General features: G+C 50.6%; 1 protein-coding gene across 2 annotated transcripts in view; it reads left to right on the forward strand.

Moving 5' to 3' along the window:
- The window catches only part of CEP63 (centrosomal protein 63), a 408460-nt gene that overhangs the window by 342929 nt on the left and 40260 nt on the right, over positions 1-25271 (forward strand). For both annotated transcript variants that reach the window (XM_078665801.1, XM_078665802.1), the window contains one exon: positions 12357-12690. In XM_078665801.1, coding sequence (XP_078521927.1) covers positions 12357-12690 — 334 coding nt within the window. The remainder of the gene's footprint in view (positions 1-12356; positions 12691-25271) is intronic.

Here is a 25271-nt window from a genome sequence, read left to right on the forward strand (position 1 = left end):
AGGGCCTGGTGCCTTATTTCCAAGGCTCTCTTTTATAGCTAATTCTACTTCGTGGGCGACAATCTGTAAGCCACGCAACTGTCCTGGGCCAGGAGACATCGGCTCCTCAGGTGGTGCGTCATAAATTTTGGAGAAATGGGCCTCCCAAACACTACTAGTTATATTACAGCTAATGGATGTTAGCTTTTTGCCCATTTCCCTTGTTTTCCTGACTGCAGACCAAAAGGGGCCGCTACCGCCCAGATTAGCACTGATGACCAGCGATTCCCACTGTTCCGAAAGTAGTGCAGCCTTCCTTTCTGCTATTTTAAATTTATACTGTTTCCTGGCTGTCTGGATGGTCATTATGCACCTAGGCTTGGTGGTAAGTGCCCTTCTTAATTCTCTATTTGCCAGTGAACAAGCTGAGTCAAACCACCTTTGTTCTTTCCCTTCCTTAGGTAACGGTACTGACAAGAGGGTTTTTATGGTTGAGCACAGTTTGCCAAAGTCGGTGATTATCCTGTGATGATTACCGTCCATAGATAAGCAGGACTTGATCAGATGCGGGTATTTAGTTTGCACACTGTACAAAATTGCCCCGCTGTCAACCCCCCTCCATTTTAATCTTAAACCGTCGGTCGAGGGTGTAATATCCCTAGCACCATTTAAGTTGGTGTAAACCGAACTAGGTGCAAAATCCAAAGTTACTATAAGTGGATTATGGTCGCTAAACGATGTCTCCAGCACTGTAGACTTTACTACACAATCTATTAAACGGGGCGACATAAAGATATAGTCAATGGTGGAACTGCAGTCCCTACCTCTGAACGTCGGAGCATGAGAAACACTAGAAGTATGGCCTATTGCCATAGCATCACCAAGGGTGAACTCAGTTAGTATGTTGGTTAATTCAATGCCCCTTCGTTCTACTTGATCTAAGTGGGTCCTATCCTCAGTCCCGCAATTCTTTAGTAACTTTGCATTGAAGTCGCCCCCAATTAGAATGCCTGACCCAGCGTTAGTCTGTGGGTTAAATTCTAGATTGTGTAGGGTCTTTGTAAGTGCCTCAAAGTTCTTGTTAGGTACGCAATAAAAATCATTATTATAAAAATTGATTAAATAAATCCGGGTCTTTATCTTGTATTCAAGGATTTATTAGGATTTCCACTAGACAAATCTCTGATTGTGCCACCAGCCAAAATCCTAATCCCAATAAACAAACCACCCACTGCTCGGCCAAAACTAGGTTTGGACGCTGTTACACTAAAACAATGATAACCCTCTATGTGTAGGTTCCCAACAGCCCAAGTCTCCTGGAACATAACAATATCTATGCCATCAATTATCTTGGCCCATTGAGGGTCTGAAAGCCTTGATTCAAGCCCCGCTACATTCCAGCTAAGAATTGATAAGCCACGATGACTGGAATGTCTAATGGGCTTGATAGGCTTATTCCAAAGACTCTTCACTGTATTCACATCAGGTTCAGGAAGTGTGGGAGTTTTATATTCATATGTGACTAAAGGTGTAGCAATATGGTCATATAATGATATATCATTGGTGGCAGTTGCTGGTGTTACTAGTAGGTGTTCCTCATTAATGTTGCCAATTGCTGGGCGGCTACTATTGCCATCCGTTTCATCAATTAGTCTATTCTGAGTTAGTCTATCTTCTGCTAATGATAGGTATCCCTTATTGTCACTGCTTGTGTCTATACTTCCAATGTTGTTATCAACCATTTTATCCAGTCAATCCTGCTCATCTAAGTTTGAAAAAGCGTATTCAAACCGATTATAGGTTGGGATATTGAATGATGGCCTTACTTCATTCCATTGTGTATGCTGATTTGGAGTAATTGCTGGATATGACCTTTCCCTATGGTCATACTGGGGCATTATGGGAAATTGAGGGTAGTACAATGGATATACTGGCGTTGAGGCCTGATGGCGCTGAACGGGACCCTTCAAGAGATTAAAGTCTTGATTCTGATGAAAGAGTGGAGACTTGATCCTGGTATAGAAATTTGGGTCCTGATGGGGCACAACAGGGTTATTCGCCGTGTTCGGCTTAGGGTGGATCAAGTGTCTGTAGAAATAACCCAATGGGAGCAACGTAGTGTTGAATTCCCATGGGGAGGGTAATGGTGCACTAGCCAGAGTTTTTTCAGCCCATTTGGGGTTCTTGAAATTAATGATTATACAGTCCCCCTCAAATCTTTTCCTCAGTGGGCCTATCCATCCCACTCTCTGAGTATGAATAATCCCCATTGTCCCTTCCATTGGGAAATTGCAATTTGCAATTAGCCAATGTAGGGTCTTGTTTTTAAGGGATGTGGGGGTTTCTTCTTGGTCCTTCCTAAGTTTAAAAACATTAACCAGGACCAACACATACGCCCCACTTTCAGGCGGCAGGTTAATACGTGGTGGAATCTGCCTCACATTAGTTGCCGTCTTTTGGGCGGGCTGAACTTTTTGGAGATTTTGAACATGGTTGTTAATTTGACTCATTGAGAGCCCCTTGCACTGGGCAATATTTTGCCCCTTCCCTAACTCTGAAGCTACATTGGTCGTGTGGGGATTAACAGTAGGGTTGGCGCTAGTGTTTGCAGCCCATTTGTTGGCATCAGTCCCTTTACCTGGAGCCTGTGGGTTTTTAGGCTTTGTGTTTGTAGTTAGGGCTGGGGGTTCTTGGGCTTGGAACATGTAGGTTTTGAGGAACTTAATTTAGCTCCCACGCCAGGGGCCCCCCATAGCTGGGAGTATTTTTAATAGGGACGCTTAATTCAGCTAGTTGTTTTTCAATACGTGCAAGTCTGGATTCTATCGGGGATAGATAGATGCTAAGAAGTTCACCCATTCTTTCCAACAGCTGATCATTTGCTATATTTGCGTCAGATTTATCCTTTACACCCTGCTGCCTCCCCTGGGGCTCTTCACTTACTATGTCTGTAGTTGCATTTGTTTCGTCTATAGTTGGATGTGAGTTAGCGCCCTTCCTAGGCTTTCGCTTTGGTTCGCTATGCTTTCTAACCTTAGACATGCTATGCTTTGTAATATGTTTTGCTTGTTTCCGTATGGCACCCTCCCGCCTACCCCTTAGTTGCCTCATACTGTCAATGACTGCTTCATCTGGTGTAGGATTAATGGACAAGTTGGGGGTCCTTTCTAAGTCCATGCTAGGTTCTGAGTCTGAGTCTATTAGGGGGTTCGATGCCGATAAGTTAACCTCATTCGGTATACTATGAATATCGGCACGGATATCGGTTGTAGGTCCAGTGTTGATGGTTCTGGCCTGGATAGGTGTTCTTGCTGATGCGATGAGTCCAAGGGATGATCGTCTGGCTTGTGCCAAGTCTTGTGAGACCCTACGCTCCAGGAGTAAAATGCCCTGATCTATGGCATCGTTGGCCCTTATTATAAAGTTGTCTATTGGGCCTATCACTGGAACCCCCCCGGCTGCGGTTTTGCTTCTAGAGCCCCTAGTAGACATAGTGTGAATAGTAAGATATTTATATTGTCACAGTTAGAGTATTACTCAGTTTCAAAACAATAAGACAGTAGGAGTAATACTGGGCTTGGGGCAATGAAAGAAGCAAATTGTCATGCGATACATTCAGGTTCACAAAGGGCAGCGAGGTTAATGCAAGTCAGTGTTATATCCCTCATACGAATTTTAAGGATATCCAGCAGTCATTTCAGATGCAACAAGGGGTGTGTGAGAACGTAAACGTACCTTGGGATACCTGTGATAACAATGTTAGGGGGTACACCCGGCCCGGCCTCAGAGGGCCCGCCCTTTGCCCGGGCTTCACCCGGCGTCCCGCGAAGCGGGGGTTGCAGCGTCTTCATGCGCCGCCTGGCGCTCCCAAAGCATCACTGTACCGCGCCGCCGCTGGGGCTGCCGGGATTCGTAGTCCCGGGGCGGCTCCGGTGATGGCGGTGGTGTTGCTCGGCGCTTCCGCGCTCCCAATTAGGCTGGTGTGACTCTTGGCGGTGGACGCGGCAGTCAAACAGGCCCCCTGCACTCGTGGTAAGTTCCCCCAAGCTCCGCCGGGGTTGCAGCGTCTTTATGCGCCGCCTGGCGCTCCCAAAGCGTCACTGTACCGCGCCGCCGCTGGGGCTGCCTGGATTCGTAGTCCCGGGGCGGCTGCGGTGATGGCGGTGATGTTGCTCGGCGCTTCCGCGCTCCCAATTAGGCTGGTGTGACTCTTGGCGGTGGACGCGGCAGTCAAACTGGCCCCCTGCACTCGTGGTAAGTTCCCCCAAGCTCCGCCAGGGTTGCAGCGTCTTTATGCGCCGCCTGGCGCTCCCAAAGCGTCACTGTACCGCGTCACCGCTGGGGCTGCCGGGATTCGTAGTCCCGGGGCGGCTGCGGTGATGGCGGTGATGTTGCTCGGCGCTTCCGCGCTCCCAATTAGGCTGGTGTGACTCTTGGCGGTGGACGCGGCAGTCAAACTGGCCCCCTGCACTCGTGGTAAGTTCCCCCAAGCTCCGCCGGGGTTGCAGCGTCTTTATTATTATTATTATAGGCTTTTATAGCGCGCTCTGTTACTAAGAAAATAGTATCCTGGCGCGAAGGGAGTGAGAGGCAAGGCAGAGGGGGACTCTATACAGTGATGTTGAAGAGGTGGGTCTTCAATCCCTTCTTGAACAGAATGATAGATGGAGCTGTTCTTAACTGCTGCGGGAGGGTGTTCCATGCTCTCGCCGCTCTGACTGAGATGGATTGGCCGCCGAGCCTGCTGTATTTGAATTTTGGGACAGTCATTTGGTGCAGATTAGCTGATCTGAGGGGGCGGTTGGGAACATATATGGAGAATCTTTTCCGCAGGTAAACTGGACCAGCTTGGTGGACAGCTCGATAGGCGAGGACAAGGATTTTAAATAAAATCCTGTGGGCAACCGGGAGCCAGTGTAGGGTGCGGAGAGGTTGACGGACACTTGAACTTTTTGGGATATTAAACAAAAGCCGTACAGCGGCATTTTGTATAACTTGGAGGCGATGGATCAGATAGGCAGGAAGGCCGCAGAAGAGGCCATTTGCATAATCCAGTCTGGATAATATAAGGGCACGGATGACGGTCTCTTTGGCCGCTCTTGGGAGGAGTGGAAAGAACCTGCGTAAAGTTTTAAGTGTAGAAAAGCAGATCCCGGTGAGTTTTTTTAAATGATCCTCAAATCTGAGGTCATTGTTAAACCAGACTCCAAGATTTTTAGCAGGGCCTCCGATGGATTTGGGGCAAGGTAAATCGGCCGGCCAAAGAGAGTTGCCAAAGTTATCTGGGAAGGAGCCATATAGCAAAATTTCAGATTTGCTTTCGTTGCATTTTAATTGTGCGAGGGCAAGCCAGCGAAAGACAGATGACAAGCAAGTTTGGGCTCCAGATGTATCCAGGTTGTTTTTGGGCCACATGAACAGGAGTTGAGTGTCGTCAGCGTAGGCCATTATTTTTGCTCCCAGTTGTTCAGCGAGGTAAATGAGCGGGGTTAGATATATATTAAAAAGCAGGGGGCTAAGGGTAGAGCCCTGGGGTACACCCGTTGCAAGTTTCTTGGGGGAGGAGGCGAAAGGTGGCATCCAGACTTGTTGGAATCTGTTGTCCAAAAAAGACGTTAACCAGTCAAGGGCAGAGCCTGTGATGCCTATGTCCGCTAGTCTGGTGAGCAGAAGGGAGTGAGGGACAGTATCGAAGGCGGCAGAGAGGTCTAGTAAAATCAGAGCCGCTCTGCCACCTTCGTCCAAACACTCCCGGATGGCCTCGGACATTTCCACCAACGCCGTCTCCGTACTGTAGGCTGCTCTAAAGCCTGACTGTGCTGGATGAAGAGCCTGGGAATTTTCGACGAATTTGTCTAGCTGAGTGAAGGCGACCTTTTCACATACTTTTGCTAGAGCCGGCAGCAATGATATAGGCCGGAAATTAGCAGGGATAGCAGGATCTGATCCATTTTTCTTTAGAAGTGGGAGCAGTTTTGCTTGCTTCCAACAGGTCGGGACCGTGGCAGTGAGGAAAGAGCAATTGATAATATGCGTTACCTCATTGCCAACTGTGTCTGCGAGACGTGCAAGCACTCTGGCAGGACAAGGGTCAGAAGGGGATCCTGAATGTAGGGAGGCGAGGATACTGACAATGTCCGTGTTTTCTGCTGGGATGAACTGGTGAAACCGTTCCGCGGGGGTAGGTAACGCAGGAGACGGGATGACCAGTGTGGGTGGAAAACTGTTGCATACAGTAAGTAGATCGTCCTGGATTTTGGAGATTTTGTCAACGAAGAAAACGGAGAGTTCTTCGCACCATTTCTCCGTGTAGTCAAGTATGGGTTGGGCAGCGCAGGGTGAGGTGAAACTTTTCACTATAGCAAAGATTTCTTTGCTATTGTTATTGCCATTAGTTATGCGCCCTTCGAAATATTGGCTTTTTGCGGATCTAATCGCCGCATAATATTTCTTTTGCGCCGTCCTTAAGTTCTTTTTAGCCTCGGGGAGATAGGCTTGTCTCCATGTCCGTTCAAGTTTTTTACAACCTGACTTAAGATCACGGAGGGTAGGGGTGAACCAGGGTTTAGAAGGAGTGGTGCGCAGTCGGCAAACCCGACCTGTTTTTATTGATGCGGCCGACCCACCTTCTATCCAGGAATTGAATGTGCTAACGGCCGACTCAATTTCCATAGGTAGAGTGGGGCGGGAGGTGTCAAGATGTTCAGACATGATCTCTACAGTGATTTTTTGTTTATGAGCAGTTGAGTCGTTAGTCTTGGCCGGGCGTGTCAGGGTCCAAGAAAATCTAATCAGCATGTGGTCGGACCAGGGCACAATTTCGGGATTGGATAGATTAATGTCGAAATTAGTGCAGACCAAATCGAGGACATGTCCACCTGAGTGAGTGGGAGTTTTAACCCATTGTTTGAGCTGGGCCATGGCAAGAGCTTCACTTAGGCGGGACGTGTCAGGAAGGTCCAGATTATCCACATGTATATTGAAATCCCCCAGAAGAAGGTATCTGGAGTATCTCAATGCCCGTGGGACTACTATGTCCTCCAATGTACTTAGGAATCTACCAACATGGCCTGGTGGTCGGTAGATCAGGGTACCCCCTAGAGTGAAGTGCGCCCCAAGTGAAAGTGAAAAATGCAATATCTCAGCATCCGCTGGGGGGCCTTGGGGTTCTAGAGAGAGAGTCCATTGTTCTCTGAATATGGCTGCTAGGCCACCACCTCTGCCTAATGGGCGGTCGTTCCTGGCAATTTTGAAACCCCATGGGATGGCAAATTCGACCACCGGTCCGCATGTCTCATTTAGCCAGGTTTCAGTGACAAAGAGGAGATCAAACTGGTTGTCACTCAGTATTTCAAAAATGTCCTCAGAGTGCTTAACCAGTGATCTGGCATTGATCAGGCCTGCCCGAATAAGTGACGGATCGCCGGGGAGCTGAGTTGGGGATGAGAGAGTGGGCTGATAGCAAAAGTTGCAAGCTTGACAGACCCGCGAGGGATCGCCAGCTGCTTCCCATGTGTTACTGCAGGGGCAGGAAGCCAATTTAAGTGCCAATAGGTACTCACGGGAGTAGCGAGTCCTGGTTCTGTGGGGTATTAGTGGTGCACCGACAGGGGGGCTGGCGCTGGCCGCGTCCGGGACACGGACGGGCACAGACGGGCCCTCCTTTGGCGCTCCTTCGGCGCGCAGACGGCGCGCCCGCTGCGCGTTGCCGCTGCGCGTCTTAAAGGGCATGGCTATTTGTAGGCAAAAAAACCCCAACCTCCGCTGGACCGCTAACTCTGGTCCGGCAGGGTCCGACCCACACTAAAGATGGCGGCCGTCCTAGCCCTCCACAACAAACGGCACGTGAAGCCGCGGTGGAACGGGGCTGAGGGGGACCAAATTAGTGAAGTGCAGGTAGCGGTCGGTTTTTAAAAGAACACACAGTATTCAACACAGCAATGTATAAAATGTTTTAAAAATTGCTAAAAACGAGTCAATTCAAATGCATCAAAGGGAATAAGGTGGGAGCAGAGGAGAGCCCTCGCAATCTGCTCGCCTTCTCAAGCCTTGTTCCGAGGTGCTGCCACCGCCTCTACACAAACGCAAAGCCCCACGAGCATCAGTTCTATTTGTAGGCAAAAAAAAACAACCTCCGCTGGACCGCTAACTCTGGTCCGGCAGGGTCCGACCCACACTAAAGATGGCGGCCGTCCTAGCCCTCCACAACAAACGGCACGTGAAGCCGCGGTGGAACGGGGCTGAGGGGGACCAAATTAGTGAAGTGCAGGTAGCGGTCGGTTTTTAAAAGAACACACAGTATTCAACACAGCAATGTATCAAATGTTTTAAAAATTGCTAAAAACGAGTCAATTCAAATGCATCAAAGGGAATAAGGTGGGAGCAGAGGAGAGCCCTCGCAATCTGCTCGCCTTCTCAAGCGTTGTTCCGAGGTGCTGCCACCGCCTCTACACAAACGCAAAGCCCCACGAGCATCAGTTCTATTTGTAGGCAAAAAAAACCCAACCTCCGCTGGACCGCTAACTCTGGTCCGGCAGGGTCCGACCCACACTAAAGATGGCGGCCGTCCTAGCCCTCCACAACAAACGGCACGTGAAGCCGCGGTGGAACGGGGCTGAGGGGGACCAAATTAGTGAAGTGCAGGTAGCGGTCGGTTTTTAAAAGAACACACAGTATTCAACACAGCAATGTATAAAATGTTTTAAAAATTGCTAAAAACGAGTCAATTCAAATGCATCAAAGGGAATAAGGTGGGAGCAGAGGAGAGCCCTCGCAATCTGCTCGCCTTCTCAAGCGTTGTTCCGAGGTGCTGCCACCGCCTCTACACAAACGCAAAGCCCCACGAGCATCAGTTCTATTTGTAGGCAAAAAAAAAACAACCTCCGCTGGACCGCTAACTCTGGTCCGGCAGGGTCCGACCCACACTAAAGATGGCGGCCGTCCTAGCCCTCCACAACAAACGGCACGTGAAGCCGCGGTGGAACGGGCTGAGGGGGACCAAATTAGTGAAGTGCAGGTAGCGGTCGGTTTTTCAAAGAACACACAGTATTCAACACAGCAATGTATAAAATGTTTTAAAAATTGCTAAAAACGAGTCAATTCAAATGCATCAAAGGGAATAAGGTGGGAGCAGAGGAGAGCCCTCGCAATCTGCTCGCCTTCTCAAGCGTTGTTCCGAGGTGCTGCCACCGCCTCTACACAAACATCACAGTTCAGCAATGTGCATAATATATGGCAGATAGCCCTTTCAGAAGCCCTACGGTAATGTGAGGACAAATGACAGGCAGGTAGTATGAAAAAATAGCCACTCGGTCGTTGTGCTTCTCAGTCTTTCAGTTCTCTGCAGGTGGATAGTGTCTCGCTCCGATCAGACCCCACCTACCCTTCCATTCACGCCACCTGGCGCTCCCAAAGCGTCACTGTACCGCGCCGCCGCTGCGGCTGCCGGGATTCGTAGTCCCGGGGCGGCTGCGGTGATGGCGGTGATGTTGCTCGGCGCTTCCGCGCTCCCAATTAGGCTGGTGTGACTCTTGGCGGTGGACGCGGCAGTCAAACTGGCCCCCTGCACTCGTGGTAAGTGCATCGTCCTGCCTTTTTACATTAATTTTGTGGTATTGGGGAAGGGGAAAAAAATAGGCATGCCATTAATGTCTTACAGGCAACCTGCCTGCAGTCTATTTAGTCCCTAGCTATCCTTTATACAGCTTCTTCACCCCACTCCCAAGCCTCTCGTCACTCTAAAAAAATAAGCATTGGCATAGCCATTAGGTCGCGCTTTTGGGACCTTATAAGTATTTAGTTATGCAGCACAATATCCTTGGTGCAACAACATCAACTGTTGCGTGGCTAAACACTTATAAGGTCCCAAATGCGAGACCTATTGTCTAAGCCAATGCTTGTTTTCTCTCATCTGCCTTCTCATGCTCTCTTCACTTAATGCCCTCATTTCCAACAATGAGAAATCAAATAAAAAAATTGAAATTGCTTGCGTAGCATTCATTATTGAAAGCACACTTTAAAAGCAATGTGTTAAAAGTAAAATAGATACTTCTGGGTAAGAAAAAACTTTCCCAATGTCCCTAAAATGTCACTTTCCAAATGAAGCATTTCAGATCAAACCTCATTTGTTTGTAACGCCGTCCTGAACATCTCACCCCTATCTATGAAGAAAAGTGCACTGATTCCGTTAAGTGGGAGCTGTTCTTCTGCAGCACAGGGGTGGCCGACTCCCAACCTGTCAGTGGGCAAACTTTGAATGGAATCTGAACCTAATGGATTTAAAATATTCACCAAGCACCTAGTATTGCCACGTGGCACAAGCAGAAAAGCTCAAATGTAATTTAAGTCTGCTTTTAATAATTAGATCCTATTAAAGTTAAAGTTACCATTGATGATTTTCACGTCATAAATATTTCCACTCCTCGTCACCTCAGCTTTGTTCTTGCTGAGTTGCACAGAATGTTTCCATGTTGAGTTGGCGACTAGGCAAGTGCCTTGGAATGATAAAGTTGTAGCGTGCCCAATATAAGAATTATGATCACATGTATACCGCCCACATCCACAGTACACTTCATGTGCCCCAAAAGAGTGAAAGTGATAGGGATGCGCAAGCTGGAAACCTGTTTCACAAAATGACAGCGAGCCGAACCCTATTTTTCACACTACGAGGGCCAAGTAAAGAAAAGAACAATTTTAAAAGTATGTCAAGCACTGTGACTGAAAAAGCTTATTTTCCACCAAGAGTTCTTATTTGTACATTGTACCGTGTTGTGGTACATGCAACTTGTATAATAACATAATAAATAAATCACGTCTTGTAGAAGGGCGGGTGGAATCACATAACAGTAAATACTGTCACGGTTATAGGAGTTTGTTTTTTCACTTGTGTGATAATGTTATGTTCCAAATAACAAATTGAGGTGGGTGCCTGCCTAGCTGCATTCTTCGCAGACAATCAGCGCAGGAGTACAAGGAAAGAAGAAACGCAAGCAGAGAGGGAGGGCGAAGGGCTAGGTGAGGAGGAGGAGAGAGGAAGGAGAGTGAAGGGGAGAGCAGAAACGAGAACCGATAGGCGGAAGATGAAAGAACGGAGCAAAAAGAAGGCAAAGAGGGCAGGGAGAAAGCAAAAGAGAGTTAAAGTGTGACAGAGGGCAGAAAAGGCAGAGGGAAAGAAGGGTGGCAGGAGCTAAATGAGCTAAAAAACAAACATGGCGAGCCAAGCGGAGAGGCAGAAGGGCTTAGGAAGGGAGAAGAAAGGAGACGAAGTAGACGGGAAAGACGTGACAGGTCAAGATAAGAAAAGGACGAAGAAAAGATTATGAAAGATAATGAGTGCAGTACAGTACAAAACAGGAGCCCTGAAAAGACACAATTAAAACTAATTGTGGGATAATAAACTTTAACAAGCATTTGCCACGCGGCCGTGAAAGTGACACGGCCGCGCGGCCCGCGAAAGTGATTGCGATTGCAATCAAAGACAGATGGTGGCTGCGTGTGTGCATTCTTGCGTGAATGCAAGCGCTAGGCCACCAAAAGCCTGTGGCAGCACGTAGATAACCCACACACTAAAAGTCTCGCAATACCAGCGCATGCGCTGGGTCAGGCGAGACCTAAAAAGACCAGGGTTACGTGAATGCCACTTACCAATGTCGCAAAGTCTGGCACGCAAGCAGAGGTCGGATTGTTAGCAGAACATCCCTCCATTTGGTGCTCCTTCTATGTCTGCCTGGGTCACTGATGAATGCCAGAATCTCAAATAAAATTGGTTAACAGGATTGCTCTTCAAGAGTGAAAATCATGCTGCTTGTTGTCATGCCATCTGCAGTTTATTCTACAGACCTGCTTTCTCTTTACTTGACAATAAGAAAACAACCTTTTTAACAGGCACGTAGCTAGGCACTCTGCCAGTGGCTGTCCCTGCCTTTTACCGCCACACGCCGCGCTGAAGGGAGGGGTGAGGGGGGGGTCTCTGATTTGTCATGCCAACTCTGCGACTTAGACACACAGAGACCAAAGAGCTTGTCACTGCCTACATTTTGAAGATTTCAGTACCATCAGAGGTGGGAAAAACAAATCAAACTTGTAGCCTAGTTATTGAAGTTGAACCTGGCCATATGTAATTGTCCTGAGAGTGTTCTGTGTTACAGGTAAGAGTTAGCGTCTTCTATGATATTAACACATTCACCAGCAAAAAGGTGAGTTAATTTTGACCAAAAATTTATTTTTGGGCTAATATTTTTTTGTCTTGTTTGGTGCCAACACAATTTGTGTCCGACATCTTTACTCCACTGTAGTCAGGATACATTATGGTTTGTCATAAAGGAAGCTGTAAGCTTACTTGTTATATCGATTTCAAAATTGTTGTGTTGGTCATGCAGGAGAACACACGAGCTACAACAAAAACATGAGAATGAAATGAAAGAGACGCAAGCTAAGCTGCAAGAGATGATGAGCCAGTATGAAGCAGAGATCCAGATATTAAAATCTCAGCTTCTCAAAGGACTGACAGAGACTGCCCCCAGTGCCACATCTGAGACGGTCCACATTGCTACCACAGCGGCAAACGGCAGGAGCAATTCCTTAGAATCGGTTTGCTCTGATTTATTCCTGTCTGGAGTCAAATCTATCTCCGTGGACGGGAACGAAGCAGATTTCTCAGACAATGCCTCTGTGGGGTCTGTCTCCAGTCAACCAGACAAGTTTGAGCCACTGGTAAGAGACGTTAAATTATGTCAGTTATAGAAGGTAATGGAAATGCATTTTTATTTGTTTTGGAACTTGTAAAGCTCAACTTAAGATGCGCGCCACAGGGAACATTGTGTGTAAATGCAAATGTTGTCATGCGAAGCACTATTAAATTCTCCATTATGAGAATATTAACCAAATTCTTAAGCAATGCACAGCCTCTGTTTGGAATCTTATAAAAACTTAAAAGAATACCTCATTGCCTATTGTGTGTTTAAGCACATTTTCTTTATTTTTATTGTTCAGTTAAACTCAACCTTAAAACTAATTTTCTGAAACTTTTTCAAATATTTTTAAATTAAAAGGTAGGGACTTGTGCTGATTGGCAATATAGCCTAACTGAAACAAGAAAAATGACCTGCTATTTAAAGCGACTGCGGTGATCATGGTATTCAATTGGGACAGCTCAAGTAGTCAACAGGCAGCTATATCTTACGGTCTATTCAGTTCTCATCCCTGACACAGCACTCTGCCTCCTTCCTTCTGTTTGTTTCACTGGGTTTTACAGGCAGCTTGCTATATAATTCAACACCATTATTTTTCACTTGTGTGTTTCTCCTCAAACGTTCTTGTTTGTTAAGTATTATTCTTGTGGTAAGACAAAATAGTAAAAGGCGCTTAAGGTCTCTATTTCCATTGCCTTCTGTGCAGTTTCTAATTTGTCAAAAATACCCAGCAATCATTTGTGATTCACCTCAGAGATGTGAAAGAAAATGCTATTGTCTAACTGAATCATTAGTCGTTGCTTTTTCAGCATTAGATTTTTCATGAATTTACATGTTAGGATTATTCGCCTTGCCAAAGTAGGACTCCTCCGTAGTCAATTCTAATATGCTATTTATGTAGATGCTCCAGAACATTGTAAACAGCTGCAGGCCAAATGTAGTATGTTCTCCTCATTATGCGAGCAGAACTCTGGCCATTCAAGTGGATAGACACTGCGCTCAACTTCCCCGAGTGGTATGAACTCCTGATTCATATGGTTACTTCTTCCAACAAAATCCACACCTCTTAAATTTCTACAGGCGCCACACAGGATCCCGAAGTTTGCACCTTTGCCTCTCCTTCACCGAAAGGTGGCACCACAACTCCTTCTCGGCTCCCAAAACCACCCTGGACATGACTGCATTGAGTTGTACAAGGTCCCACCCCGGTTCACCAATATTGGTTCTTTTTTTCTCTCTCCCTTTAAAGTGGATTCAGTGATTATTTTCTGGGAAAATTTCCCATGACGTTCTGGTTTTGCAGTGTAAAATAGGAAAAGCATTTTATGAAGTTGTCATCGTTCAAACCGTACCACTCTTGTGGTAAGCAGATGCTGCTCCTAAATCCGCATAATTCTATTGATGGTATCTTAGCAACAAGCATGACTCAAAGACATGAAATGCGACTGCATGCATGTTATGGTCTTCGAGAAGCAGGAATAAAAACTTTCAGTGGCTCATGCCCTGGATAAGCATTGGGGTAAACAGCGCCTTCCCCACACCAGGTCACCTTCCAGCTCGCCTTCGGTGGACATATTGTGACGCCAAGCCTCCTCTGGGAATAGAGAGAGGTCATCCCAGAGACTGCATGTCAGTCTTAGGTCACCACGAACCTGTAGCTCTGAATGTTGCTGCGGGAAAGCCATCACACCCACCATTCTCTTTCCCTGTCGGCAGTGCTGAACCTGTTCTCGACTGCGCTCAGCGCTGACGGGAAAAGGGTGATTGGGAAGAGGTATTTGGGAGAAGGCATTGAAGCGGCGTTGTTGGTTTGTAGTTACACAGGTGGTCTCATTGTCATAGTGGTACAAAAGGGGGTGGTGATGGACGGAGCAACTGAACCAATCAAACATTCACACCCAGTCAACAGATCTGGGTTTAATCCATCACCGTTCTTTAGCCCACTCTGCCACCCCAGTTCAGACATGGCCATATGGAAGATATGTCCTCACATTTAATATAATGCACCCTGCCATATGCAAATCAGTCTGACCCTGTGCCTCATGGGAACAGTCCAGCCCGAACTGCCAAGCCATGCCTTCCCTGGACCGGAAACAAGCTTCCGAGGACCGGTTTCTGGCATTTCGCCGTCTTCATCCCGGTTTGCTTGAATCCAGTGGCAAAGTGAGCAAGGGACTCACGTCTGAGCATGCCCTGCCAACTTATGGCGAACAAAGTGGTACAAAAGGGGGTGGTGATGGACCGAGCATCTGAACCAATCAAACACTCACACCCAGTCAACAGATCTGGGTTTAATCCATCACCGTTCTTTAGCCGACTCTGCCCCCCCCGTTCAGACGTGGCCATATGCAAATCAGTCTGACCCTGTGCCTCATGGGAACAGTCCAGCCTGAACTGCCAAGCCATGCCTTCCCTGGACCGGAAACAAGCTTCCGAGGACCGGTTTCTGGCATTTCAGCCGTCTTCAGCCCAGTTTGCTTGAATCCAGTGGCAAAGTGAGCAAGGGACTCACGTCTGAGCAGACCCTGCCAACTTATGGCGAAAAAGTGGTACAAAAGGGGGTGGTGATGGACGGAGCATCTGAACCAATCAAACACTCACACCCAGTCAACAGATCTGGGTATAATCCATCACCGTTCTTTAGCCCACTCTGACACCCCAGTTCAGACATGGCCATTTGCAAATCAGTCTGACCCTGTGCCTCATGGGAACAGTCCAGCCCGAACGGCCAAGCCATGCCTTCCCTGGACCGGAAACAAGCTTCCGAGGACCGGTTTCTGGCATTTCAGCCGTCCTCAGCCTGGTTTGCTTGAATCCAGTGGCAAAGTGAGCAAGGGACTCATGTCTGAGCATACCCTGCCAACTTATGGCGAACAAAGTGGTACAAAAGGGGGTGGTCATGGACGGAGCATCTGAACCAATCAAACACTCACACCCAGTCAACAGATCTGGGTTTAATCCATCACCGATCATTAGCCCACTCTGCCACCCCAGTTCAGACTTGGCCATATGCAAATCAGTCTGACCCTGTGCCTCATGGGAACAGTCTAGCCCGAACTGCCAAGCCATGCCTTCCCTGGACCGGAAACAAGCTTCCGAGGACCGGTTTCTGGCATTTCAGCCGTCTTCAGCCCGGTTTGCTTGAATCCAGTGGCAAAGGGAGCAAGGGACTCACGTCTGAGCATACCCTGCCAACTTATGGCGAACAAAGTGGTACAAAAGGGGGTGGTGATGGACAGAGCATCTGAACCAATCAAACACTCACACCCAGTCAACAGATCTGGGTATAATCCATCACCGTTCTTTAGCCCACTCTGCCACCCCAGTTCAGACATGGCCATATGCAAATCAGTCTGACCCTGTGCCTCATGAAAACAGTCCAGCCCGAACTGCCAAGCCATGCCTTCCTTGGACCGTAAACAAGCTTCCGAGGACCGGTTTCTGGCATTTCAGCCGTCTTCAGCCCGGTTTGCTTGAATCCAGTGGCAAAGTGAGCAAGGGACTTACGTCTGAGCATACCCTGCCAACTTATGGCGAACAAAGTGGTACAAAAAGGGGTGGTCATGGACGGAGCATCTGAACCAATCAAATACTCACACCCAGTCAACAGATCTGGGTTTAATCCATCACCGTTCTTTAGCCCACTCTGCCACCCCAGTTCAGACATGGCCATATGCAAATCAGTCTCACCCTGTGCCTCATGGGAACAGTCCAGCCCGAGCTGCCAAGCCATGCCTTCCCTGGACCGGAAACAAGCTTCCGAGGACCGGTTTCTGGCATTTCAGCCGTCTTCAGCCCGGTTTGCTTGAATCCAGTGGCAAAGTGAGCAAGGGACTCACGTCTGAGCACACCCTGCCAACTTATGGCGAACAAAGTGGTCTAATTGTCATATCAAGGTTCGTTCGTATATCCTGTAGTCTGTTTGAAATAAAAACACAATACTAGTTACTCTCTCTTTTTAAACCATCTTAAAGTACACAAAGTTTTTTTCCCATTTACCTGGATTTCACATGAAAGGTAACACAGGAGACATACACAAGATTTACTCTCGTAACGGATGTGCTATGATAAACATTCACTATATCAGTGTCACAGTACCTTTATCTTTCTAGAGCCAAAATAATCTTCGAGTATGGTCTTGATTTGATGTCCTTCAGGAGGTATTAATGCTACACACCTTGGGACACCAATTAGAAAGAAAGGTTCATGCAGGATTTGCATACAGAGGCCCGTAGAGACTGTGGGTACAGCACAACTTTGAGGGAGTGACAGAACACCAGTACATAGGTGCAGGGGTGTGATAGGGGTCCTTCTGATCGATACTTCTAACCGCAGATTCCTTTCCTTGAGAATAATTCCCAGGCATCATTCTGGATGTGGAAACCTTCAGAAGAGTTTCCTGCACACCACTAGGTGGTGCATTGCAGCTCTGCGCCAATGCTGTTCTGCTCTGGAAATGACTGGCGGAGCCACAGATATAGGACATCCAAGTGTGTGGACAACAGTTCCATTCCTTTCTTTCCACAATCTGGTAAAAATCCAGCGAGAAACTCCAGATCAGAATATGGAGTTTCTCCCTGGTTTTTTACCAGATTTTTTCTATGAAAATGTATTCGGTGTGCAAGGGAAATGTCACACCCAAAACCACACGTTTCGAACCATGAGGGACTGTCACAAACATATGTCTGTGATGGACCCTCACAAAGTCTGGAGTCAGACCATGACTCCAAGGCCTGCACTGACTGCTCCCAGATAACCCAGAAGGCCATATGTAGGGGAGTAGGATCTGCTCTTATGGTTACCCCCACTTTTTGCTGATGTTTCACTGTTTTTCGACTTTAGTCTGGCTGGGGCCCTGCTAACCAGGACCCCAGCCTAGCTGCTTCCTCTCTAAATTGATTCCAAGTACTTTAGGTACACTCCAATGTGGTACCTTTATGAGTCTCTAGTATATGGTACCTTAGGTACCAAGGGCATAGGTAATCCAGAGGTCTACCAGGGGCTGCAGCATGTATCATGCCACCCCTGGGAAGCCTTCCAAAGTGACACCACAGGACTGCTACTGCAGCCTGGCTAAGGTGGTGCATGCACCCCTAACTTAGATATAGGTTACTTATATCTACCCTAAATCACTACACATATAAACCTATCAGTCACCCCTATGGCAGGCCTTATCACTCCTGAAGGCAGGGTGCTGAGTTTTGTGTGAGAGGGTGCCCATGCATGAGCAGGGCCCCCCCGCAGCCTTCGGAACCTATTCTCTGGAGCTGTTCTGTGATGCAGCCAGACCATATACTCTTAAGTGCATTATAACCTCACGGTAAATGCTAACTTCGGAATGGCTGCACAGAAACATGTCGTGTTTGGTGTCAAACACTTTAGAATACTACCCCCTGCCAGTCCTGGCGGCGGGGGTAGAATTCCACCCTTCTAGAGGGAGAGACATGTACACACAGGTATATCCGGTACCAAGTTTAAAGAGCCCTGGCATCACAAAATGGATGCTGCAGTCACAGACACAAGTCTGACCTCCTGCTGCTCAACGAAACTCCGGCAGGGGAGGCCGGGACAATAGGTTTCCTGTCACAGGGAGGTGTCGCCACCTCCCAGACAGGTTTAGTGTATTGGGGCTGGGTGGGTGCACTCCAAGAGTGCTTTGAAGTCTGCACTGGGGGCACATTTGGTATCCCTGTGCATAGCCCAGTTCAAACCGGTTGCAGGGGCTACCAGCCCCTGCTCTGGCGCGAAACTGGACAAAGGAAATGGGTGTAGCCACCCCTCTTTCCAAACCCTCCCATAGGTGGGTCCCCAGAGTATGTCTAACCCCTTCCTTGGGTATAAGAAAGGAACCCCTGACTACAGGATTTTGGATTACACCTGGATGAAACTCTGCTACAGATATCCTGGAACTTCGATGATCTACACGACTAGATGACTGAAGAATCTCCCTTGGAGTAAAGGAGTTACTCCCCTGCTTGGCAAGCACCAAAGACGCTTCTGACCGGTCTGCATCTCCGAAGCTCCTGCCGGACTCCGAAGTAATTGCAGCCCAGGAGGTGGATTTCCAGACTCCTCCGAGGCCGACCTGAGTCCCCAGCAAAGCTTAGACCTGCAGCCCTCATGAGTACAGTGGAACCGGATCCCCTGGACACCGTGTACATTTGCAAGTGCATCAGCTTCTCTACGTTCCTTGAGGCTGTTCATTGGGTTACTTGTAGCCCAGATCCCAAGCACCTTTTCCACCGAATATTGCTGGCCTACACTCCACAAGTGTTCCGTGAGCCGGCCCTTTGTGTTTTCGCTCGAGGTAACTTCGCGTTCCCTGGTCCGTTGACTGGTGGGTCCCTGAGAAGGCAACTTTGACTTTCCGTGGGTTTACCTGGTTGCGCCAGACGTGCCCTGACTCTCCACCACTTGGTGAGTCCCTCAGACCTTGCTGGTCCGCACCGAAGCATTTCTTCACTTTCTGTATGGGTTTCTGTTGCCAAGGCTTGTTGGGTCGAATCCGGTCACCGAAGCCGCAGGACTCGACATCCTTCGTGGGACAGCTCGAATCCAGCTCTTGGTCATCGTCGAAGCCTCCTGACCCTCGTGGCTGCAGAGTCAAGCTTCACCTCTTCAACATGAAATCACCCGACATCGGTGGGCATTCGACTATCGTGCCCCGCGTCACTGGCAAGTGCTCTGCTTTCAGGTTCTTCTCATCTTCGATCCAGCTTGGATCACATCAGACACTTTCCACTTCGATGGCAGCAGCAATTTGCAGCAGATCGCCATTGAAAACGACGATGATTCCAGACACCAAAGGACACCTATGCACCGGCTTCCCTGGGTGAGGTAACTCGAGTACTCCGATGCTCCCGTGGGTGTTGGCTCTAGAACCCCTTAAGTCTAAAGGGGTTTGCTCAAAGTCCTCTCCTAAGTGTCTTTAATCTTTAAATTTCCAACCGCGACTTTCCCCATAGAAGCTAACGGCGATTCGCGGATGTGTTCTCACACTGCACACGTCTCCCGTGGGTCCCTGTGTCACTACCTTGGGTGGTTCCTTGTGGTCCCAGCGATTCTACCGGCTCTAGGCCTTGTCAAGTCGTGGTTCTTATACCACTTTCTTAATATATGCTTTGGTACGCCCCTAGGGCTCAACATATATTGTGCTAATTTACTGTTTGATATTAAGTGTAACGCATGTGCTTTTACCTCTACCCTCATAAAGAGACTAGTAGGGTGTGTTTAGAATAAATACATATCATTTATATATATACCTGGTGTGGTTCTCCTTTCATTTGGTCATTAAAGAGATTATAGACTGGTAAAACAAACTGCTTTACATTCCTTCAAGACTTAGCCTGAAGGCTGCTCTCTATAGCTACCACTAGGATAGTTTTCAATAAAGGTTGTCTTTAACCTATCACCTCTATGGGGTTGTTTGGACTGGTGCAAGGTGCCCACTATAACTAGTGGACAGCATATGCCAGGCCAACTTCTCACACCATACTAAAACATTTATATGGTGTTAGACGGACCGGGAGGGTCGGCCGAGGATAAGGGGAGAGGTCTCCGGGGAGATCCGTCTCCAGCAATCGTACAGACAAATAACTTCCCCCCCACTGACGTACACCACACAAGGATAAGGTTCAACGTTACTTTATAAGCAATTCTTTAAGTACGGTGAGATGGTACAAGGAGGTCTGGACTCCGGGGTCCCCTCTATTCTAGTCTCTTGGTTGGGTAAGGGGGGTAGCGGGACAGTCTCGGTACCACTCTGGGGGATGTGGTGGTAGATGAATTAGCTCACAATCCTCGAGCTCGGCGTTCTAGATGATCGGGCCGCGGCGGAGCCAGCAGGTCCCGGGATGGTTGAAGGTAGTGACGGTCCGCGGCGGAGCCAGCAGGTCCCGATGAAGATGGGTGCAGAGAGCCGCGGCAGCGCCAGCAGGCAGATCGGTAGTTCGCAAGGCAGGGCTACGGCAGCGCCAGTAGTCCGTCAGGGATGAGTTCTTCACTGCGTCTCTCGACTCCAGGATACAACTGCCTTCCTGCTCTGGAGCTGCGCCAGTTATAGGTCTGGCGCCCTTTGATGTCCGGACCCTCGCACTGGGAGGTCGGGAGGTCCGGGATGAGGGAGTCCAGACACCCAGCAGGGGGGTGGAGCCAGCGCCTGGGGGAGCTGGGGGGCGATCGGCACCTGGCGGGGGAGAGCCATCGACACCTCTTTCTCCCATTGACCTGCCAAGTAGTCCGCTCACCTCCTGGGTGGATGGTGGTGCCGGGATGTCGGGGCCTGGCCAGGCCCAGGGTTAGGGTTGATCGGAGGCCACGCGGCCGCGTGGTGCCATGTCCAAGATGGCGCCCAGGCCGGGCGAGAGGGCCGGTAGGGAATCGGGCCCACGATGTGGAGATGTTCAGGGGCAGGGGCCCTATAGGAGACGGGAAACGGGTGGTTGTTGCGTGTAACGCCTGAGGAGCGGGGCTCGGGCCTGGTCGTGCGGGGAGGGAGCAAGCCTTACACGTGGCCTGTCCAACATGCGTCCCCCCCAGCTGAAGGCGGGGAGAGTCACCCATCCTCTTGGGGACTCTCCTCGTCGAGGCGGAAAAAGCGTGACAGGCCATCTGCGTTGGCGTGGTCTTGCCCGGGTCGATGTTCCACAGTGAAGTCCATCCCCTGCAGGGAGATGGACCAACGTAGTAGTTTCGGGTTTTCCCCCCGCATCTGCATGAGCCATTGCAGGGGTCGATGATCGGTCTGGACCCGGAAGTGGGTGCCGAAGAGATAAGGCCGGAGCTTTTTGAGGGCCCACACCACGGCGAAGGCCTCCCTCTCGATGGTGCTCCAGCGTTGTTCTCGGGCCAGGAGCCGTCTGCTGATGAAAGCCACTGGCTGGTCAAGTCCTTCGGGGTTCAGCTGGGAAAGGACTGCCCCAACGCCATGGTCGGAGGCATCTGTTTGGACGATAAATTCCCGGCTGTAGTCGGGGGCCTGGAGCACCGGGGCGGAGCACATGGCGGCCTTCAGCTTCTCGAAGGCCGCTTGACAGTCTGGGGTCCAGTTGACCTTCTTGGGTTGGTTTTTGGATGTGAGTTCCGTGAGGGGCCCTACAATGCTGCCATAGTCCCTCACGAACCGCCGGTAGTAGCCTGTGAGTCCCAAGAAGGCGCGGACCTCGGTCTGGGTGATGGGGGGCTGCCACGACTGGATGGCAGCGATCTTGAGTTGCAAAGGGGCCACCAGACCGCTTCCCACCTGGTGCCCAAGATAGGTCACGGACCCCTGGCCAATTTGGCATTTGCTGGCCTTGATCGTGAGGCCAGCTCGTTGGAGGGCCTGTAGCACCTCTCGGAGGTGGTGGAGGTGGTCGGACCAGTGGCGGCTGTACACAGCGATATCGTCCAGGTAGGCGGCGCTGAATTCTTCGAGTCCTGCCAGGACCTGGTTCACTAGCCGCTGAAATGTTGCTGGGGCATTCTTCATGCCGAATGGCATGACCTTGAAGTGATAGTGGCCATCAGGAGTGGAGAATGCAGATCGTTCTTGGGCCCGGGGTGTGAGACCGATCTGCCAGTAGCCCGCTGTCAGGTCGAAGATGCTGAGGTAGCGGGCAGCTCCCATGCGGTCGATTAGTTCATCTGCTCGGGGGATGGGGTGTGCGTCTGTTCTGGTGACCGCATTCAAGCCCCGGTAGTCGACGCAGAACCGAAGCTCCGGCGTGGCGCCGGGGGCGGCCGCCTTGGGGACCAGTACCACTGGGCTGGCCCAGGGGCTGTCTGAGGGCTCGATGACCCCGAGCGTGAGCATCTTGGCCACCTCCTCTTGGATGCAGGCCCGTACCCGATCTGGTACGCGGTAGGCCCGATGGCGGACAGGGGGACTATCTCCAGTGTCCACGTCGTGTAAGCACCAGGGGGTGACCCCTAGGGTGAGGGAGAACAGGGTGGCGAACTGCAGCAGGAGGTCTCGGCAGCCTTGGCGCTGTTCCAGGGTGAGGGCCTCCGAGAGTCGGACCCCGTCCACGGAGCCGTCCTTCTCCCGAGACCGTAGGAGGTCAGGGAGGGGTTCGGAGTCCTCCTCGGTTCCATTGTCGGTTGCCATCAAGAGGCTGAGCTCTGAGCGTACAAAGTGGGGTTTAAGTCTATTAGCGTGGAGGACCCGGAGAGGGTTTCGTGAAGATTCCATATCGATGAGATAGGTGACAGGGCTCTTGCGCTCGATTACTTTGAAGGGCCCCGTCCATTTGTCTTGCAGGGCGCATGGTTCGGTGGGAGACATTACCCACACTTGTTGGCCGGGTTCAAATTCGATGGAGGATGCGTTCTGATCGTACCACCTTTTCATGTCCTCCTGACTGGCCTCCAGGTTTGCTTTTGCCATCTCTCTGAACCGCCTGGTCTGATTGCGTAGGGTCAGGAGGTACTTGAAAACATCTGGAGGGTTCTTTAGAGGGGGCATTTCCCAGCCCTCTTTGACTAGGCTGAGCGGCCCCCGCACCGGGTGCCCATACAAGAGTTCGAACGGGCTGAAGCCGAGGGACTTCTGGGGGACTTCTCGGTAGGCAAAGAGAAGGCACGGTAGTAGCACATCCCACTGGCGACGGAGGGGCTCTTCCAACCCCCCAATCATCCCTTTTAGCGTGCGGTTGAACCGCTCAACCAGTCCGTTTCCTTGAGGGTGATAGGGGGTCGTGAATCGGTAGGTGACCCCACACTGTTGCCAGAGGGACTTCATGTATTTTGAAATAAAGTTTGTGCCCCGGTCGCTGACGACTTCTCGGGGGAAGCCCACCCGGGAGAAGATCCCCATCAAGGCCCGGCCGACTACCGGGGCTGTCACAGTTCGCAGGGGAACAGCCTCGGGGTAGCGGGTGGCGTGGTCCACCAGTACTAGGATGAACCGATGTCCTTGTGCTGTACGGGGGTCCAGGGGTCCCACAATGTCTATCCCCACCCTCTCGAACGGGGTGGTGACCACTGGAAAAGGTTGCAGAGGTGCTTTAAGCTTGCGGCCGCTCTTCCCGCTGGCCTGGCACGTGGGGCAAGATCGGCAGTGTTGGAGTACGTCGTTCCTCATCTTGGGCCAGAAAAAGTGGGTCACCAGGCGACTGTAGGTTTTATCCTGACCCAGGTGGCCAGCCAGGGGGACATCGTGGGCCAGGTTTAGCAAGAAGTCTCTAAAGCGGAGGGGCACCACTAGTACTCGACTGGCCCCTAACTCTGCGATTCTCTGTTCGCTGTACAACAGGTCATTGTCCCAATAGACCCAATGGGTTCCGGAGGTATCCCCTGCACTCTGGGCGAGGGCTTGTTGGCGGAGTCCCTCGAGGGAGGGACAGGTCTTCTGCTCGTGGCGAAACTGTTCTTGGGTGGGCCCCCCCTCCTGACGCCACTGATCCAGGCCGGGAAGGTCCTGAGGCTGAACGAGCCCCTCGGGAGTTTGTTCTGGGGTGACGGCACGGTCGGTGTCTGGAGCGACCGGGGGAGGAGGTGCCGGCCATTCAGGTTCTTCGGGTCGGGGGATGGCACGGGCAGCCATGGACCGGGTGGTTACGCACGCCCAATCCGGGATGCCCAACATCCCTAGGTGCTCTCTCCTCTCTACGGCGGCCCACGGGGAACTCTCAAGATCATTTCCCAGGAGACAGTCTACGGGGGCATCATCTCGGACCGTCACTTCCAACATGCCGGAGACTCCTCCCCACTCGAAGGGGACGCAAGCCATCCGACATAGACTCTCCGAATTGTCGGCTGAACGGACAGGGCAGAGGACGTTCGGCAGAATCTGTTCTGGGGTCACCAGGTGACATCGGACGGCCGTTACACTGGCCCCGGTGTCACGTAGGGCTTCGGCCCGGCGTCCATTAATGTTCACCCATTGACTGTACTTCCGGGTGTTGGCGGGTAGGGGGACCCGCGGGACCATGTCTCTTCCCCCTAGGCACGCTAGAACCATGGCGGCTGGTTCCCATTCCTGGCGTTCTTGCTCACATTCCTCATGTTCTTCGTAGGTTTGTTCTTCCCCCAGGGCGGCGGCAGCCATCTGGCGGGGTCTCGGAGTCTGGCTCTGTGGACAATTCGGGTCGTTGGCGTAGTGGCCGACTCGCTGGCATCGGTGACACGTGACATTGGCTCTGTATCCCGGCCGTGCCGGGGTGTTGCCCCGGTTGGCCGGGGGTGGGGTGCTGGTAGCGGGAGCGGCCGGGGCGTTGTCTCTCCCTCGTCCCTGGCCCCCTCCTCCTCCTCGGGGACGGTGCTGACCGTGGTTGTTCCGGTTCTGTTCATGGGGCCCAGTTCGGCCCACTCGGGTAATTTCCCACCGGTCAGCCTCGGCGGCAAGCTGTCGTGGATCAGTTAATTTACTGTCGAGGAGGTGCTGCCTGAGCTCGACGAAGCAGTTGTTCGATAGATGCTCCCATACCATGAGATTGAAGAGTTGCTCGTAAGTCGTTACGTTGCTTCCCTTGATCCACCCCTCGAAGGCCCGGCTGAAATAGTTCACGTATTCCACCCAAGTTGTGCCCGGGATCCGAGTGCAGTTTCGGAACCTCTGGCGGTACATTTCGGGTGTGAGCCCATAGCGGGTGAGGAGGGTAGCTTTCATGTGGTCATAGGAGG

Source organism: Lissotriton helveticus, chromosome 11 (genome assembly GCF_964261635.1).
Source record: "Lissotriton helveticus chromosome 11, aLisHel1.1, whole genome shotgun sequence".
NCBI lineage: Eukaryota > Metazoa > Chordata > Amphibia > Caudata > Salamandridae > Lissotriton > Lissotriton helveticus.